This window comes from Scophthalmus maximus, chromosome 2 (genome assembly GCF_022379125.1).
Source record: "Scophthalmus maximus strain ysfricsl-2021 chromosome 2, ASM2237912v1, whole genome shotgun sequence".
In the NCBI taxonomy this organism is placed as follows: Eukaryota; Metazoa; Chordata; class Actinopteri; order Pleuronectiformes; family Scophthalmidae; genus Scophthalmus; species Scophthalmus maximus.
The window spans coordinates 11,313,246-11,333,604 of NC_061516.1; the positions used below are offsets into that span (position 1 = coordinate 11,313,246).

At 41.0% G+C, this 20,359-nt stretch overlaps 1 protein-coding gene across 8 annotated transcripts in view; it reads left to right on the forward strand.

Moving 5' to 3' along the window:
- The first annotated feature begins 7 nt into the window (after positions 1 to 7).
- ncor1 (nuclear receptor corepressor 1) overlaps positions 8 to 20,359 on the forward strand; it is a 56,006-nt gene continuing 35,654 nt past the window's right edge. For 2 of the 8 annotated variants that reach the window (XM_035626402.2, XM_035626403.2), the window contains exons 1-10: positions 12 to 210; positions 5,139 to 5,328; positions 10,169 to 10,263; positions 10,521 to 10,725; positions 11,018 to 11,200; positions 12,819 to 12,932; positions 14,978 to 15,034; positions 15,168 to 15,220; positions 15,917 to 15,983; positions 19,180 to 19,352. In XM_035626402.2, the coding sequence (XP_035482295.1) occupies positions 5,218 to 5,328; positions 10,169 to 10,263; positions 10,521 to 10,725; positions 11,018 to 11,200; positions 12,819 to 12,932; positions 14,978 to 15,034; positions 15,168 to 15,220; positions 15,917 to 15,983; positions 19,180 to 19,352 (1,058 nt within the window). In that variant the 5' untranslated portion in view covers positions 12 to 210; positions 5,139 to 5,217. Of the gene's footprint in view, positions 211 to 5,138; positions 5,329 to 10,168; positions 10,264 to 10,520; positions 10,726 to 11,017; positions 11,201 to 12,818; positions 12,933 to 14,977; positions 15,035 to 15,167; positions 15,221 to 15,916; positions 15,984 to 19,179; positions 19,353 to 20,359 lie in introns of all 8 variants that reach the window. The other 6 variants (XM_035626399.2, XM_035626400.2, XM_035626401.2 and 3 more) reach the window with 6 other exon arrangements.

Below are 20,359 nucleotides of genomic sequence, written 5' to 3' on the forward strand. Positions count from 1 at the left end.
CCTATGTTTAAGTATCCAAGTATTCTGTGGATTGACGGAGTGCAGACAATTTATTTTAGCCTTTCAGGACATCGACCGACAAATGCGGCGCAGCCTTCAGTCTGCCCAGTCGTCCACAGGCCATAACCCGCGGATTTACAATCAACAATTGCCACATATTTCTGTCCAGGGAAACCTTCCTCTGCCATCAGTATCGTTTTTAAATATGAGGTGAGTACAGATCGCTAATGTGAACCAAAGGAACGTGTCTAATTGTGACGCCTTTGAGCGCCCCGGTCTACGCCGAAAATATGACTTGCAAGATGGCGACGTGGTTGAGAATTCAAAGGTGAAGTACAGGCTAAGTTAGCTAGCTAGCGACAACAACAACAACAACAACAACAACAACGTCTTAAACGTCACATCTCAACGGAGTGGTAAAGTAGCATATACTTTGAATTGGGCGTTTATCGCTGTGCACGTTTTCGGTGCGTTTCCGGCAGAGCTATCTGTCGTGAACCCATCCCCCAAGATGGGATAGAGTCCCGGTGGCGTTTACATGACGGTGTGCTGTTAAAAGACAACAATAACAAGGCACAGCGGCAGAGGTTGTGCGCGCGGCGCCCCGAATCTCGCCGCGGTTGCGGGGTTTTGCGTTCATATCATCAGAGCGACCACTGTGAAGGCCTTCTACAATCCACTTCGAGAAGATGTTTGCTGGGAACCGACAAACGCAATGTGCACCGCGTGCGTGTCATCTGAACATGTCACCTAAACCACGGCGGGAAATGTAATTAATAAGTGTCGTGAAGCGCGAGAACACCCAGGAGCTCATTCGATTGTATTCACAATTTCTTCTAACCACGTTCATGATCCATGGTTAAAGGGATGGAGGATGGATACAGCACGAACTGGGTTATGAATATGTCCAATGAACGATTCCAATCATGGTTTTCTATGTTGGGTAATACCAAAAAAGCAGCCAGATACAGGTTGTGTATGAATCAGTTGACTAACAATGGCTGCAGCCGCTGATAGTAAGCTCATCTATATTGCCCTGCGTTGTCTTCAATGCTCAAAAGATGCAGATGCTAAACTTGGACAATGCTGAGGCACCAGGGGCTCTTCCTTGTCCCTTTCGTTAATCGAGAGCACGAGAGGAACAAACCGTATGTTTAATATGTGGTAGGAAAACTTTTAGATGCATCTTTGTTTTCCTGTTTCTATTATTCTCATGAATATATTGGTCAGGTCTTTACAGTGCAGTTGATCTTTGAAGTGAACTCACGCTGGAGAAGATTGTACAGGAGCAAATTCGAAAGGAGAAACATAAAGTGAGGGCTGTTATTGTATTGTTTTGAAGCAGCTGATGCGCTCCGTCAAGGTTTTGTCCTTTGATATTTGTGAAAACCTTCGCATCAAGCTGATTTGATCTCCAGTAGTTTGTCTCAAAGTCAGAATGTGTTGCTAAAGGTGACACCTCGCCTCTCGTACACGTAGGAATCAGACTGTTGGCTTTGTGCAGAGGACATGGGACGTGAGGACATTTGTGACTGCTCGTATCATTTACAAAGTCATATCACTGTAAGTGGAAATGTAAATATATAAACAACTGTTTCATTGGATGGTTAAAAAAAGGACAATCCACCAGCATTATCGACTGTAGCTGGTTAGTTACAAGTGACATTTTTGAGACGCCGTTGATATTTTTAGAACTTCTGAAATCGAAAGTGTATTTAATTCTGGGACCCACTAAACGTTGTGGCCTGCGGATTGAAGAAAAAACCCAGCTTCCCACCCTGTTTACATTGGCAGTGGTTGTAGCTTTTCCAACCCTGACGTTAGCATCATCATGCCTTGGCATAGTGGCCATGCTGTAAATCTTGCAGACTTTGAATAAAATGATAGAGCAAGCGGAACACATATTCACGTGATGGATCCCTCTGAAGAAGGATCCAGAATCTTTTTTTTCTTTAAAAAAAAATGTGTACAGTAGCATGATTTTGTTACCTAAAATATCTACATTTAACAACTCTACTCTAAAAGTACTGAATTATTTGTTGTGTAAGTTTTTCTTTATTAACAGACATTCGTCAAAAAGTCACTGCTTCCTGGCTCTGCCTTGGGTGCTGTTCTTTAAACACATGTTAACTGAACCAAGCTAATACGATATTTAGCAGTTGATATAGTTTTGCAAATTTTCGTCCAACTAATATATTTATTCCAGTGCAAGTGGAGGATTGATTTCTGATGAAGTGGCAACATGAGAGGAAAGAGAAAATGCCTGTTTTAATAAGCAGGATATTGTTTTTACAAGAGCTGAAATCGTCAGTCAATCTGACTCAAATAATTTTCCACCATCTGTCTTGTATACAATGTGATTTACATTCAGAATAAAATAGGATTACTTGTCATTCACAAAGACAGCATGTAAGTCTTCTATCAAAATATTGTGATTAGTCACTTTAATCACACATTTGAATGAATCCTTTTTTATTTGAGCTCACGGGCTAGGCTCAACAACTTGTAGATTTGAGCGTGTCTATACCTTGACATCAATTTTACTTCATTGTTCTTTTTCCCAACTAGCCATTTAAATCTTTTGTATGAAAATAATTTTTAGTTTAGTTTCTGTGTTTTTTAAAAGAGTTAAAATAGTTTTTTGGGTATTTTTTCCCCTCGTTCTAGCCAAGGGTTAAAAACAGGATGTCGCACCTTGTACAAATTATGATTTCTGAGAATGGGCTATACAATAAAATTTGATTGACCTGACTAATTACTCTGTACGTACCAGTCAACCCCGCCGGACCGGTCTGGCTATTGCTAAAGAAGAAGAAGTCGAAGTTTGTTTGGTTTCACAATGCTATCTAACAAGGAGGAAACACACTGACAATGTGCCATTCCGTCAGCTGAAACGTCAAAAATAAGAGGCGCCGACATTTCTCTCTGGTATGCTGGTCGTGATAGGGGGAGTAGGAAATATCGAACAGGCAGGTCTGCTGTTCCCACAGCTCCAACACCCGGGCTTCTTTGTTTTCTGTCCCTATGGCGCGTCCTGCACCATGCCTTGGTTTCACTTTCACTGTGTTTTGCCATTTTGTGCAGGCGCAGGTAGAAAAAAAGGCGCTGAGTTTGGGGAGTCGACTGTGACAATGTTTCAACTGTACAAGAGCCTGAAGATGGCAAACCAAAATTTCTGAAATGTCATGACTGACTGTCAGTGATGGCCCATTGGGAGCATCTCAGTGCTCCTGGCAACCCCCTGTGCCCTGCATGACAAACGACGCATGACAAAGCTGAAATTTAGTCCAACTCTAAAATGACGTGTGTGTCAGTGTATGCCCAACTTTACAGCTTAGAGGTGATATGAACAGGGGAGTGTTTTGGTCCTATACCCACCGGCATTGAATGAGATATTTGTGATCTATGCAAGAAAAGGTCGCTGGCTGTCTTGGACAAATAAGAAGTTTTAATTTATATTCGATCTATATAAGATTTCTTGGCATGTCCTGTTGTTGTGTCTAGTTATACAGTGGTGTGAAAAAGTGTTTGCCCCCTTCCCGATTTCTTATTTTTTTGCATGTTTGTCCCACCTAAATGTTTCAGATCATCAAACTAATTTAAATATAAGACAAAGATAACACAGGTAAACACAAAATGCAGTTTTTAAATGAAGGTTTTTATTATTAAGGGGGAAAAAAATCCAAACCTAAATGGCCCTGTGTGAAAAAGTGATTGCCCCCTAAACCTAATAACTGGTTGGGCCACCCTTAACAGCAACAACTGCAATCAAGCATTTGCGATAACTTTCAATGAGTCTTTTACAGCGCTGTGGAGGAATTTTGGGCCACTCATCATTGCAGAATTGTTGTAATTCAGCCACATTGGAGGTATTTCGAGCATGATCCGCCTTTTTAAGGTCATGCCACAGCATCTCAATAGGATTCAGGTTAGGACTTTGACTAAGCCACTCCAAAGTCTTCATTTTGTTTTTCTTCAGCCATTCAGAGGTGGACTTGCTGATGTGTTTTGGATCATTGTCCTGCTGCAGAACACAAGTTCGCTTCAGCTTGAGGTCACGAACAGATGGTCGGACATTCTCCTTCAGGATTTTTTGGTAGACAGCAGAATTCATGGTTTCATTTATCACAGCAAGTCTTCCAGGTCCTGTAGCAGCAAAAACAGCCCCAGACCATCACACTACCACCACCATATTTTACTGTTGGTATGATGTTCTTTTTCTGAAATGCGGTGTTACTTATACGCCAGATGTAATGTGGGACACACATTCCAAATGGTTCAACTTTTGTCTCGTCAGTCAGAGTATTTCCCCAAAAGTCTTGGGGATCATCAAGATGTTTTCTGGCAAAAATGAGACAAGCCTTAATGTTCTTTTTGCTCAGCAGTGGTTTTCGTCTTGGAACTCTGCCATGCAGGCCATTTTTGCCCAGTCTCTTTCTTATGGTGGAGTCATGAACACTGACCTTAAGCAAGTGAGCCCTGCAGTTCTTTGGATGTTGTTGTGGGGTCTCTTGTGACCTCTTGGATGAGGTGTCACTGCACTCTTGGGGTAATTTTGGTCGGCCGGCCACTCCTGGGAAGGTTCACCACTGTTCTATGATTTCTCCATTTGTGGATAATGGCGCTCACTGCGGTTCGCTGGAGTCCCAAAGCTTTAGAAATGGCTTTATAACCTTTTCCAGACTGCGTGGGGCTAGAGAAATTGAACTCAGGTGTGATAAACCACAGTTAAGTTATGTTTTAACAGGGGGGCAAACACTTTTTCACACATGGCCATGTAGGTTTGGATTTTTTTCCCCATTAATAATAAAAACCTTAATTTAAAAACTGCATTTTGTGTTCACCTGTGTTATCTTTGTCTTATATTTAAATTTATTTGATGATCTGCAAAAAAATAAGAAATCAGGAAGGGGGCAAACACTTTTTCACACCACTGTATATTGCGCATAACTTGTGCTATGACTCTATGGTATTTTTGAAAAAATTACTATCCCATATTGCTAGTCTAACTTTGTATGTTTTAATCATAATTGGCTGATTATTTCTTTGTTTTTCACATGCAGAAAGATATTCAAGAGGTTTTTATGTATCCCCTTGCAATGACTTTTGAAAAACTTTTTGTTTCTGTCTGGGTGCAGGTGGTTTGTGTCTCCAAACATGGTCTAGCTCAAATCTCTGATCCGTGAAGCTGCAGCAGCCCGGTAGCACTGAGCCAGGATGTCCAGCAGCTCGGGCTACCCCCCCACCCAGGGGAGCTTCAGCAGCGAGCAGAGCCGATATCCACCCCATTCTGTCCAGTACACCTTTACTGGCACACGCCACCAACAGGTAAAACCTTACCTCTGCTTTGTTGTATCTAGCTTACATTTATTTCTGTTGCAAATGCAATTGGGTCAGCGCTGGTGGCATGTACATGTGACTTTACTCTGAGGTAATTGAAGTTAACATGTATATACACTTCTTTCAGTTGAATAATAAATAATAGTAATGAAAATCAATCTACGTAAGATTTTACATACATCATGCTTTATAGGGAAACATTAAAATGAGTCTTATATAAGAAAACAAGTCTAGCTAAGCATTTAGATTTTTTTTAGCCTTATTGTAAAACTTAAATGGTACTTTGCAATGCTATGTGTACTTTGAGCTGAATTCTTACAGCTGGTTGTTAACCATCATCACCGACAGGCATTTCATTCAAGGTAATATATTATGATTGTTGTGTAGAAAATAAAACGACAATGGGATTGGGATGCAAGGCTTTATATGTGATTAAACCTAATGTATTTGTTTTTTTATTGACATTTACACTATAGCTCTGTATATGTTTTTTAAATTACAGTCAGAGCTGCACATTGTTGTAACCCTTTTATTTCACTTTTGTACATCAATCACTCGGCAATTCCATATGTGCTAGACACGAGGCAGACTAACAATCGAAAAAGTGCTTCCTTTTTGGCTGGACTGCTACAGTGGGGCGAACCCGACAAAAGTGAATGTCAGTGAGGGATTGAGTGACAAAGTTACACCATTGGTCGGCTGTGTTAAGTGTTGGACTTTGGCAATTGCCCATTCAAAACGATTTGCCACGAACAGCTACTATATGTCACCCAAGAGGGGAACTTGTTTCTGTTGGCCTTATAGCTCATATATACATATTTGTCCAACTGAGGCATATCGACAAATATATCATTGTATTTCATGATAATCATTGACATATGTTTGTGATGTTCAGTTTCAGTAATTGTGTAGCCCTATAAGGAGTATTTCATTTCAGGACATTTTCCAGTTGCATGTTCAGGTGACTATTGTGAGTATTGGATAATTTGTTTGTTTGCCATTTTTAGTTGACATACTTCTCAGAAGCTTTCTTTCACAGAAAACTGTCAGTGGTACTTTTCTGAGCATTTGGATTGTTTGCTTACATCTGGGACTAAACTGGCCTTTGGAAATATTTCCTGTAACTGATTTTGCTTGTTCAGGTTTGTTTGGAGGTCACCGTGCGCTGATAACATTTGTGAGTGAGCTTTATTGATAAAAGCTTTGGCGTATTAAAAGGTTTATATCAATTTACTTTCTTCCTAGTTTGTCAGAAAAGCAGTGCTGCCGGTTTCAGTGATTTAATTATCCACTGACTGATGAGATGTTCGTGTGTGTGTGTGTGTGTGTGTGTGTGTGTGTGTGTGTGTGTGTGTGTGTGTGTGTGTGTGTGTGTGTGTGTGTGTGTGTGTGTGTGTGTGTGTGTGTGTGTGTGTGTGTGTGTGTGTGTGTGTGTGTGTGTGTGTGTGTGTGTGTGTGTGTGTGTGTGAGAGAGTGAGAGAGTGAGAGAGTGAGAGAGTGAGAGAGTGAGAGATTGTGTTGGTCTTGCCCCACTTAAGAGCCAGCCCTTCTTCTATATTAGACTATTTCAAATCTGTACCCCCCCCCCCCCCACCTCTTTCTGGTAAGCATCATCCTGTACTTTTTGATAAAATCAGCAATTTGCCCTTATAGATCTGACCACAAGTTGGTCCACCTGCTTGACATTTCTGCCTGATGCCACCCTTCTTTGACGTTTTTCTCCTTTAGTCTTGAAACATCTTGAGGTGGAGAAGCAGTGGAAGGAATGTCTCCCTACTAGGGCTGAATGATTAATTGCATTTGCCATAATATCGCGATATGATAAAACGCGATTTTCTAACCGCAAGTGACGCGATTACACGGGTCACGTGATACGCGAGCGAGTGGAGCACTCGTTTCCAAAACAAGTATCAGTCACGCTGCACTAACCTGCTGCGCAATGTCCTCAAGCTCGACAGAACAGTCGGAAACTGATACAGCTGAGACTTTAGTTTGAAGAAAAACAGCACGTCGGTTTTAAAAAGGTGTTGTGCAGAAAATGCAGCGCTACCGTTGCTACTTCACAGGGCAACACCACCAACCTGTATCAGCGCTTGGCACAGCGCCACAGGGGCTCCATGACGAGTTTACAGCCAACAAGTCAGTGAAAGTAGTGACGAACACAGAACCACACGAGAATTGTTGGAGACTGTTACTCCGTATGAAAATGTCTCACGTGGCACTGTGAGGTGACAAACACCACGACTATTCCCTCGTTAAAGAGACAGAGTGCTAACAGAGAGAGAGCTCTCTCCCGTTCTCCTCTTCAACACATCTCACTCTCTGTCAGTGTGTGTGTGTGTGTGTGTGTGTGTGTGTGTGTGTTGATCGCAAATCAAATCGCAATCGCAATATCTGTTAAAAAAATTGCGATTCGATATTTTCCCCAAATCGTTCTGCCCTACTCCCCACCCCCCCTGCAGCCAGCCCTAGAATCCTTGCCTTCCCCATGCCTTGCCCTTTGTTTGGAGCCATAGCTAGAAGCTATCTTGGTCTATCTCCCCCGCCAGGTCTTTGAGAGCCTTCTTCATCTAGAAGACTGTGATCCCATGAGAATTCAGGAAATGCTGTGTGGATGTTCTAGTTTAGCCTCTTCAACCAACTTCCACTGGACAAGTAAACACCCTCCACTTTGCCTTTTAGCAGCTCAGTGTACTTCCCCCTTTTCCCTTGAATGCAGCATCCAACTCCATTTCCCATAGCATAAACAATTCAGCCATAACGACCTTCCTTGTAGATGTGGACCAGAGCAGGGTATATGGCCACAGGGAGTTGGTGGTGATCTCTTGACCCACAACTGACAGTCAAGGTCAGCTCTTACTAATATTCCACTCACCTATGTGTGCCAGAAGTGACCACTCCCTCATGCTGCTGCTCTGAGACTTAGCGTACCACAGGTGCATGCTCCAGAGGCTGGTCAGGGTACATAGCCCTGATAAGGAAGCTCAGTCTCACTTGGTGTATCCCCCACAGCTCTGATTTTCCACAGATCACATAATTTCCTTTCCTTCTTTGTGGCTTTTGATCTCTCTTGGGTTCTGTTCCCCGTCCACAACCATCCATGCCTCACAGCAATAATCCAACATTCTCCTGGTGTTTCAGTCAATTGATGGCCTGATCTAATGTCTGTATGGCATGCCATTTGCATCCTTTGCAATCTTGGACCTGGGTATTTTTGAAAGACAGGTCAGCAGAGTCTCTCAGCTCAAACACAAGCCCTCACTTACAGTTTGTAGCTCAAGGTAATGAATTTGACGGGAAAGCTTCAGGGTTTTCCCCCAGATCATGCTTGGTGGTCTTCTCCTCCAGCAGGCCTTTACTTGAAAGGGTCCCAGAAGAAGCGCAGTCTTGCTTTCTCCCTGCAGCTTTTATGTGTCCTGATCCTTTCAGATCACTTCAAGTGTGTGAGTCTTACTTTTACCCCTTTTCCACCAAGACAGTTCAAAGGTCGGTTTGAAGCAAGTGCCTAATCTCAAACCAGTTCTTTGTGTTTCAACTGCCAAAGAACTGTCTCTTGGCCAGAAAAAAATGGTTTACAGAGTGACACAAACTCTTTACTGGTTTAGAAGAAAGACTCTGCCCCTATGTTACGTTAAGGCCTGTGGAAAAGGAAACCGTTTCTTTAAAGGTTCACAAGTTGAACTCTGAACCAGCACTAGCACCAGCCTAGCACTACCACTAGGTTCCCTTTGGTTCAAAAGGGTATCTGATGTTCTTCAAGCCCTCCTTCTCCCAGTCCTTGGCTTTCCTCCATGAATTATACAAAATGTTTCACACCTTAACAAGATGGAGGCTTTCCCCTTTCCTGTCTCTTGCTCTGTTTGGAAATGAAACTCCTCTTCTTATAGATGATGCGACCAAAGAAGTTTGGTTTAGGGGTTGAGCTGTGTTCTATCATATTCCTGATGGTGTTATGTAGTGCATCACTGACTTTAAGGCCACTTGATTTTTTAGAATTGCATTTTCAGATTTAGCTTCTTTTATGTTCTTTTTGTGGGATCCCTGCTTGTTGTTTCATCATGATGCTCATGCTGTGGGCTGTGCTGCTGTTGATGCAAATCCTGCTGGGTAGACTGTTCTTCCTGTCTCTCACCAGCCTTGTTGGATCAGTAGCACTGTTCTGCTCCTTGTCTGCTTCTGCAGTCCAAGCTTGCATCTGGTTCCTGCTAGCACACTTTGCCTTCTTCTGTTGGATTCGCTGACCCAGTTAGGTTGTCATTTTGACAACAACAATCCTTTGATTATCTGTTGTTGCCATGCCAGTTGTTACTGTGTTATCTGTCCTGATTATTCCATCTCCCATCCTGCCTCTTATTCAATTATGTACACCAGAGAGCTTACATGAAGTAAATGCATCAAAAAAGGTCCATGCCTGGACTCAAACTGGGGACAGTGTAAATGCATAGTCCATGCCTTACACCTCTACGCCACCAGGATACTCCTCAGACAGCATTTAACAGGGCTCACAACCCACACATACATCTCTGTAGCTGCACTATATGAGAGAAAAAAGATTTTGAAGCTAAAAAGATGCTGATGTGCAAAGCGTTAATAAAGGAGACTGATGTTTATATTAAAACTGATGTGCCTCTGTTGCATCACATAGAGACAGACGATGAAAAATGCAGTTCAAACTCGCTGAGAGCAGACAGGACTTTGCCTGTTTATAAGCAGGATTCCGTTGTTTCATCTGTGAAGTGCTTTGTTGTAGTTGTAGATTTGCATGAACACATGATGTTGTTCAGATTGCTTTATACAGTTGTTTGTGGTCTTTACCTCTTCCCTTCAGGATTTCACCGTCCCAGACTATCGGACTCACATGCAGGATGCACAGGGTCGGAGAAGACCGTCTTTACTGTCTGAATTCCACCCTGGAGTTGAAAGGTAAGGGCCTCTCTTCAAATATCACCTGTGTCTAAATATCTGACAGTTGTTGAGTGCATGTTCATAATAAAATTAGGGGTCTGTTTGTATTGTAGATTTTCCGCTTGCACTCCCGCCATGCATGGCAGATGTAGTTTCTGTTACATAAAAATTCCTGTAAATTTCTCCTATATTCTGGTGGGACGAATGAAGGAATATCTTATCTTATCTTATCTTATCTTATTATCTGTAAACTTCCTGTTTGTCCTGTTCTTCAGGCCTCCAGAGAGACGCCATGGTTACGAACAGCAGTACCACTCCATCACATCCCAGTCTGAGCATGAGGCATTGGAGTCTAAACGCCCTCGCATGGACACTATTGCTGAGGCCCACATCAGCCGCAATGCTCCCACTGGGGGTGTTGTCTTGCCCATGCCCCATACAGTACACGACAGCCTAAGAGCCACTGTGGATGTTAAAAAGGTTGGTCTCAGTTGTATCTTTGTCCTTACAGAGATAATCTGAGTTAGTCAGGTGACTGTTCTTCTCTATTATTGTTCACTATTGAACTAAGTTAAATAATGTTAAAAAATAAATTGATTGGGTGCTTAACATCTTTTGTAATCTCTGTTGTATTAAAACCATGTTTTTCAGCGGCATATTTTGGTATATTGTATTAGAAATAGATACAGTCGCCAAGTAGAAACTTTTCTGTCACCGCCTCAGTCGCTGCCCTTGAAGTTTTTACCCTTTGGCCCTTTTTCGTGTCTACCAGGAGTCTCAGTTCAATGTCAAAATGGAGTCCCCGTCCCAAGGAGGACCGACACTACACATGGGGGAAGATCAGGACGCTTCTCCTTCCAAGCTATCCAAAGAGGAGCTGATCCAGAGTATGGACCGTGTGGACAGAGAGATTGCTAAAGTGGAGCAGCAGATTTTCAAGCTGAAGAAAAAGCAGGTTGGTTAACCCAGCAGGACCTTTTTGTCTCTGAACAGGCTTCAGACACAATGGGTGTTGTGTAAGAAAACTTGGCACAAGAAACAGCGTTTAAATTAGGAATAACCCATGAGACACTGGGGTGGTTTTAGAAAAGCAATGAGGAGAAACATAAATGGCTTATTGCTCTTTATAAAATGATTTGTAATTATAAAACAGCATTGTAGAAGTTCCTGTAGTTGATTTTTGTCCAATGTTAAATTACATTTTGAAAAAGCTAGTTTCACCATGCCTGAAAGGTGAGGTATTTCTAACATAGCCATCTGATCTTCAGAACATAGCTGGATGTGTTCAAGTAACTCTTGTTCTTGAATTATGTACATCCTGGCCAAAATTGATCAAATATGATTAAGATGAAAAAAACAACAGGGACATTGGCTTACATTAAGTTACGGGAGAGTCATAACAGGCAAAGGTTGTATGTACAGTAATGCACATATAACCTCACTCCGTCAACCCTCGAAAAACTTGGTGTAAATATTCCATTTTATGTTGCATGTGCCTGTTTACACGGAACCAAACAAGCCGGGATATTGCTGCCCCCATGTATGATCTTCAGATAGCATGCTGGCATTCCAGATTCAGAGGCGTGACGTGTAACACAACAGCATCTGTGTCCTGTCTTGGCATGCAGGCTCTCTCTTTTATTCTGTGACTACCTCCGCTGCTGGAATGTTAGTGGAACAACAATACCACTTCTTTTTTATATAGAATGACAAGGCAGAATGGAGGCACAATATTCCCGCTTTGAACAGGCTTAGTTAAAGGGGTGGTAAGCGAGTTTGGAGAAAGCTCAGGCTTCTTTTGCTACACACACAGAACCAACAGCTAGCGGACCTTGAGGAAATATTTGCTGATTGTTACAAAAAGTTTATTCGCCTCCTGCCCCTTTAACAGGCTCCAGTGTTTATGATGGGGGTTCCTGCTAACCTGCAGGCTAGCTCGTCTTATCAGTGAGGAGTTTTAATCAGTTCACAGAGATCTAAGTTGCTTTTGTATGCATCAACAGAGCTTGCTCCCAAAAATGTAATTTTTAGATCTAAGACGATCTTCCTGTCTTGATTAAAATGTTTTTATTCTAGTCTGTTTTTGCTGCAATTCTTTCTCATTAGATAAGAATGTAAGATCAGCCTTGCTGGGAGAGGACTCCTCAGTTTCTCTGTTTCTCAGGGATTTATTTGTTTATTTGAGGTATTTCAGGAACTCCTAATCTTGTGCTTGTAACCTGGTAGTTTACATAACCTTTAACTTTAAACATTGATTTACCAGGCGCTTGCTCAGCTTGTCTGTCAGTATCAGCAGGGCCTCAATTGCATAAAAAGGTTGTGTTAAAAAAAAAAAATCCAGAATAATCTGATAATGCCTGCACGGGCCTCAAACATCAGAAGCTAAGATCAGGTTTTCCACTATTTGTTGTGGAAGAAAATGAATACAGATAGAAATGTACAAGATATTTGAATGAAAGAACTGAATGTATAAAAGAAATGAGACTCCCTGTATATTTCCCCTGTGTTTATTCTTTGTGTCCTTTTATTGCGTACTATTTGTCAAAATATTGTGTTTTGGTGTTGTTTCTTAGCAACAACTGGAGGAGGAAGCGGCAAAGCCAATGGAGCCAGAAAAGCCAGTGACCCCTCCCCCAGTGGAGCACAAGCACCGCAGCATAGTCCAGATAATCTACGATGAGAACAGGGTTAGTCGTCACACCAACACACGACAACAACAATATCAACAACATCTACAACATCATGTATTAGCTCTCCACAGCGTCTTTGTTCATTTTGTTCATGCTCTGAAGTATTGCGGCTATTCTTCCAGCTATTATCTCTGTCTACAGTTTGTTTTTTTTCCCAATGGCCTGATTAATCCCCCTTGAATTGTGTCGCGAAGCGAGAACATATGCGTTTCTGCTGTGTCCTCATAGCAGGGGATAACCATGGTGACCATGGCCAACCAGTGACAGTCTCCTCCCTCAAAGCAAGTCATCTTGGGCAAAACGGATGGGCTAAAATGTATCTCCAATTCTGTCTGCATTCAGCTCTCAGTACTTTGTATAGCTTCTAACTGAATCTTTTTGGTTTGGATTATAGTTTCTAATTTACAGGCAGTTTTGTACTTTTTAATTATTATCTCTACTTTTCTGCCTACTGATTGCTTTTAGCCGTACATGAGCTGTTGCTGCTGATGCAAACTGAACATTTTGTGTCACATTTAAATTTTCCACTTCCAGCCAGTAGGAGCAGTTGTTAGATGTGTTTTTGTCATAGAGTTGGTGGAACAAATTTAGCCGTGCTTGTCTACAGGTCTACAAGATATGTCTTGAATAGTCATTGTTGCGCATGACTCGGCTCCGTGTATATCCCCACCCCTGTCAAAACGCCACGGCATTTGGCATAGCAATGGGGTTTTTTTTCGGAAATAATATTGGGAGTCTGTTGTTGCGGATATATTTCACTGTCTGGTGGATTTTGCATTATTAATGTTTTGAAGGCAGAAGTGAGAGGGGGAAAGAAAGAATGTTTTTACTTGTCAAATACATATATTTTTGGTTCAAATCTTAAATAGTTTAAGAGTAAACCTTACAGCTGCATCAGTTTATTAAGCAAAATGTCAAAAACTTGGTTGTTTCAAGTGCTCAAATTTTTGTCGTCCCGAAAAGATATTTGATACCAATACCTTTTTTTGGGGGGGGCATTATTGCTGTTTCCTGATATTTGATAAACCCAGCAATGAATAAAACAAGAAAATAATTAATCAAATGAATCACAAATGAGAATTGTTGTTAGTTGCATCCCTGGGATACATTAAACTAAATGTAAAATCATTATCTGAATTTCACATGAACAATAAGGGTGTGTGTGTGTGTGTGTGTGTGTGTGTGTGTGTGTGTGTGTGTGTGTGTGTGTGTGTGTGTGTGTGTGTGTGTGTGTGTGTGTGTGTGTGTGTGTGTGTGTGTGTGTGTGTGTGTGTGTGTGTGTGTGTGTGTGTGTGTGTGTGTGTGTGTGTGTGTGTGTGTGTGGAGGTCACTGTAGTTCATGTATGTCAGACAGTGTTGTGGTTGGAGACTGCTGAGACACACCTACCTACTCAGATAGACTTTAACCCTTTAGTCCCTGAAACGGCTCCAGCTCTGTGCACGGCATTTCGTCTGGCAGCCAGGGTTGCTTGTCTCAGTCTGTAGGTGGAGGCATTTTAAACATGAAAATAAAGATTAGTCGGAATTGTTCTGATGGTCTTGAATAGCTAAAAGTCTGCTCTGATTGTGGGAAAACTGTCTTTGCCAACCCCTTTAAAAAAGGGCTGCAGTGGATCCTTTTTTTCCCTTTTCATTTATCTATATTTTTCCTCAATCGTGTATTGTGCCAAATTACAGAAGCTCATACTTCAAGAAAAAATACACGTATTTAAAAATGATCAATTAGGCATCTATTTCTCTTTATTAAGCACTAAAGTCTATCATTAAGCTTTAAAATCTTCAATTTTAATGTAACAGATCACATTTGGATACGTAAGTTATTTAAAATTGCTGAAAAAATTGTTAGAATTTTTAACCAATGCATGGCCACATGACGATATTTTTTTATTTGAAATTTCCCTTTATTTCTTGCCAGTAAAATGTCTTAGATGTGTATAAATCACATCTAAAGATCCATATTAACCCAGATATAATACTGAACTTCAGATATGAGGTTTGTTTTAGGTGAAAATGTCTTGTGCTTTTTTCTTTCTTTTTTTTAGAAAAAAGCTGAAGAGGCCCATAAAGTACTGGAAGGTCTTGGTCCCAAAGTTGAGCTGGTATGTGATTTTGATAACCATTTTAAACCCCTTTCTTCTTTCCTTAGCTTCTTATTTCAGTAACGTGTTCCATTCAGCTAATAGCTAAGGATTAATCCACTGCCTTCTCCTGGTCTGCTTGTTCTTTCCTTAGCCCCTGTACAATCAGCCATCCGACACAAAGGTGTACCATGACAACATCAAGACGTGAGTACATTTTGTCCTACAGATTCATTTATGTGAGCATCGGTGGGCTTTGTAACATGATAGAATGCTGCAGCAGACATGTTGGAAACCACACTGAGAGTATAGCAACCGTCTCATGTGAGCAAAGGTTTGGAGATAACGCTGACCTCAAGAAGATAAACCCAGCTGATAATTATGTCTAATCTGATTGCTGAGTCACATGGTTGAGTTGTCCTACTGACACCAAGGAGAGTGACTGAAAAGGGAAGCAAAAGAAAGTACACGCATCTGCATGAGGTGCGTTTAGAGTAGGGATGTGTTGGGGGTAGAAGGTCATGTCGTCTAGGATAAAACCCTTATCTGTGTGTACTATGGGAGCGACCCATCTGGCTCAGTGTTTTATCAAGACTCTGTGTGAATGTGCCGTACAGGCCACACTCTCAGGGTCAGCCTGCTCACTATTCTCTCCCCACAGCCAGCATCATGAGTAACCACGTTTGCACCAGTTTTGCTGTTATTTGTGTCTGCCACATGGCAAATAAACAATGATATGTTCATCTTATTTTAGCCAGAGCCGTTTAGCAGTAAATCAAACTCTATCCCTCTAAGATTCTTTTCAATTTACAAGGTATTTTTCTACTTTTGAAGAGGTTTTTTCATTGACGTTATTTTTGTATGATCTAATGGCAATAATTTGTGTTTTTCATTGTATTTCAGCAACCAAGTCATGAGGAAAAAGCTGATTTTGTTTTTCAAGAGGAGGAATCATGCTCGTAAACAAAGGGTAAATTTCCCTGTCAGTACTTCTGCCCTGCTCAGGACACAACATTAGCGGCACCACCCATTTCCATGGTAACAGTTGTATCAAACCTGACTTTGCATTTGAACCTGATATTTGGATAGTTACTGATACACAGTATCTTCCTTGTGCGAAAGAAAATTGACATACTGAAAGTACTTTGCACAAATTCCACAAACCACAGGTTTTCTAGCTAAAACATGTGTTTTTACATATAAAATTCAAAAGGCAATCTTCTGATTCAAAAGAGAATATGGACTTAGTAGTATACTTACACACTTCATCTGTTTATTTTTCTTCTGGGTTAGGGTTAAGGTTCTTAGTTAGACATTATGATGTTTGGCTGCTATAATTTTTACCATGTTAAACATCTTAGTTTGGTTTTAACGGCAATTAACAATAGCTAATTAGCACCAAAAAACTAAGTGCAGCTGAGCCTGATGGGAATGTCATTAGTTTTTAAAGGTATTTGGCAATAAATCAAATGATTGATCCAATCAAACTTCGAGCCTGTCGATAGATGTTGATACATTTCACTTAAAACCTCAAATGTCAACTTCATGGCGGTTCTGGAGGAAAAGAAAGGAGATTACCACAGTCAATGAGCTGGCCATGCATGTCTACAAAAGTTCATGGAAATCCATCCAAAAGTCGTTGAGGCATTTCATTCTGATCTAAACTAGTGGACCAACTGTCCAACGTTGCAATGCATTAGGTATAGTGAGTCATGGGAAACTCATAGTTTTCCCCTGTTTGTTGAAAAGTATTGTGCGAGCCATTAACTGCTTTTATTTGGAGCAGAATAATAAACACTGTCACATCAAAGAACAGATTTGACCAATGCAGTGGCCAAACGATTGTCTGCCTGTCCTCCTTATCTGCGACCGGTAAATATTTCAGAATCACCCCATGTTGAAACACTTGGCCCCTTTTTGGTATTGCAATGGCTCAGTTGGTCCCACCTTTGTCTGGCTGCTCCCTGTCGCGGCCAGAAAGACCTTTTTGGACTCTGAACAATGGCAGAGTGCACATGGCCTCGTGCCAAGAGGAAGGTGAATTGTTTTTCCGTTGCTGCAGAGAGTGGAAACGAGGGTGTATTGTCCTCCCAGTACAGACGTCTCTTCATAACTTCACGGAACATTTTAACTCTTACACATCTGGAAATGAGTTGGATTTTATTGTTTTGTTTGTACAGTAAAGGTGTTTACTTGTACACCTCTGTAACAACATTAAAATACTTTTTTTTTTAAAGCAGCTCTACATTTATGGCTGCCTGTTGAATATCAACATAGGCACACTTTGTTCTACTTAATGTCGTACTGATTAGATGATGACCTGAACCAAATATTATTAAATGGGAAAAATAGTATAATAACCACTTCTGTGGTCATCACTACCTCTTGCAATAGGACCTGCTGGGTGGCAAAAAAAGTGCTTGTAACAACCCAAAAGTAATTGCAGTAAGAAAAACAACTGACCATGCCAAAAGTGTTGAAAAGATGAGTTCAATTCTGGCTTCACTGGCAGTGGGATACAGTAAGCGTCACTGCTTTCATCCTTAACAAGGCACTGAACCCCAAGTTGCTTCTGATGCCATTAGTGTGTGTGAAGTGCTATGTATTGAAGAACTGTATGAATGTGTGCATGAATAGGGGAATTTGTGAAGTGCAAGTCAGTTAAACGTGGTCGTTAAGACTAGACAAGCGCTATATAAATGCCATGTACCATGAAATTTTAAAGACGTCAAGCATCAGACATTAGGGACAACACAGCTACAGGCAGGCAGAGGGTGACAATACAAAAACAATAACAAACAGCAGATGGGTTGAAGCGCACGGCAAGGACAGTTTGATACAGGCCATACGGTCTCATGGTCACTTGCTGCTGCGGCAGAGGATTGTTGGTTCAATAAGGCTGGAATCAGGCAGCGTTTTCTTCGTGAAGAATCAAACGACGTCCAAAAAGTAAAACCTAGAAGAAAGCTGGCTCTCAACAATGAATGTTCCATGCCACACAGCCAGATCAATGTTACGGTGTGGATGGAGGACCAGCAGATCAAGTTCTTGTCATGACCAACCTGATCTGAAAACTTGAAGACCTTTGGAATGTGATCAAGAGGAAGATCGATGGTCACGAGCCGTCAAACAAAGCCGAGCTCCTTGAATTTTTGCGCTAGGAGTCCCCCAACAGTAGTGTGAAAGACGGGTGGAGAGCCTATAAAGATTCCACCAAATATTGATTTCTGAACTCAAAAAAACAAGTTTTTTTTCTTTGCATTATGCGAGGGCTGACTCTGAAAACATATCTTTATTTTCTGCAAATAAATAATCTAACTGACCATATTTTATTTTGGAGAAATGTTGTCAGTAGTTCACAGAATAAAACTTAAAATGTCCTTTGTTCTCGTTGCACTGGTCTTTAAATTTTTTCCAGAGCAGTGTAATGCCAACAACCTTTCAGTTTTGAAAGACGGACATAAAACACAGTCAGTTCCTGAGCAGCATATTTGCTCTCAGCTCCTCTGCTCTCACTTAACTTTTGTTTTCATGCTCACATTCTGCAATAAACACTTATTTCACTGATGCATATATTTAAGTATTAAAACATGCACTGATAAATGCATGTTCACCTGCACAGCCCAGAGGAAAGAAAATAATGTCACGGACATTGTTGATAATTAACATGACGGTTAGGTTTTAATCACTGCGTTTCCATTATTTGCATTTGTTTTGCTTCTTCTCTTCAGTGATGTACAGTAGCATGAACTTGCAACATATTACATCAACTGCACCTCCAGACTGATCTCAACCCATTGCTTAGTCAGAATGTCTTAACTGTTGTACAAGTTGTATATACATGGTGGCCATTGGCATCAGTTGTACTTTTAAGGAATTTGTTTAACCAAAAAATAAAAAGGACCCTTATTTTAGGTAACCTACATTTGGCTAAAACTATAGCATCAGAAGATCTTTTAATCGAAACACAGGCTGCAGTTTTAATCGGTGTAGTTGTAGTCGGCAGATTTCATTTGGGGATTTGAAAATATCTGCACCCTCATGATATTCAAAACTTAAATACTTATGGATCTTCTCAGTTTCTGCATTTGTAAGAAATTTGTGTGTTCGTTGTGCTGGGTGCTGGCTCCTGTTACGATGTGCATTTTTTCATGCTGTGTACACAGGAACAAAATATCTGCCAGCGCTATGACCAGCTGATGGAAGCGTGGGAGAAGAAGGTTGAGCGGATGGAGAACAACCCAAGACGCAAAGCCAAGGAGAGCAGAACACGGGAGTACTATGAAAGACAATTCCCTGAGATCCGCAAGCAGAGAGAGCAGCAGGAGCGCTTCCAGAGGTAACGTCTTCACCTGTGACCAGTCACCACAGTGACACACTTTATTTTAATGGCACAATATACGTCTTTACTCAAAAGCACACTGATACATCCTCCTCCTCTACTCTGTAATTTTCCCCTGAAAGGGGTAGACTTTTTTTAAGAGCTGTTTTCAGACATTTCAGACACATTTTGTGAAGGAGCAGACCCTGTTTGTAGTTCATACAGGAAAATGGCTATCCAGTCAAAGGCAGCAACTAACAACTATTTTCATTATTGGTGTATGACTGCTACAAATATTTTCATTGTCATTTTTCAGAATAATTGGTTGGTCTGTAAAATGTCATAATAATTTATGAAGAATGCCTATCACAACCTCCATGAGCAAGTGTTTCCATATTTAACCTGCCTAATATTATTGACCAACATCGCAAAACCCACATATATTCAGTGTATCATACAAGATTAAGAAAAAAAATGATGATCATTTTAGAAGTTTGTATCTGAATCTGTTGATGATCTAATTGTTGCCTCAGACATGATTGGCTGGTGGAAGGACATCTACTGTAGTCTGTTTTGATTTGATTGATGGGAGGCTGCATATTCTTTAAAGAAAGCAGTAACTCTGCTGTCTGGTTCACTGAAAAACATGAGTGCATATTTATTTTCAGAGGAAAAATTATATTATAGTTTGTAGCTCTCAGTGCTGCTTCAGTCTAATACAAGTGGCAGAGCTAAACTGTTGCTTTAAAAGGGGCAGATTTTATGATAGAGGTTTGAAGCGGAACACAACCCTTTACTTGTATTTCACGCAGTAGTGACCTTTTGTTCAAGCAGTACACTATGCCATCACAGCACAGGACTGAAGTGAACTCATGTTTTCGAAAACATGTCCGCTGCATGTATGAGGCTGATCAAAGATGAAAGGACCGGAGTGAAATCACATTTGGTCTGTCAATCTTTTTATGCATTAATAGTGCTGACATCATACTCCGGCATTAAAATAGTCTGTAATCTGTTCAGCTATC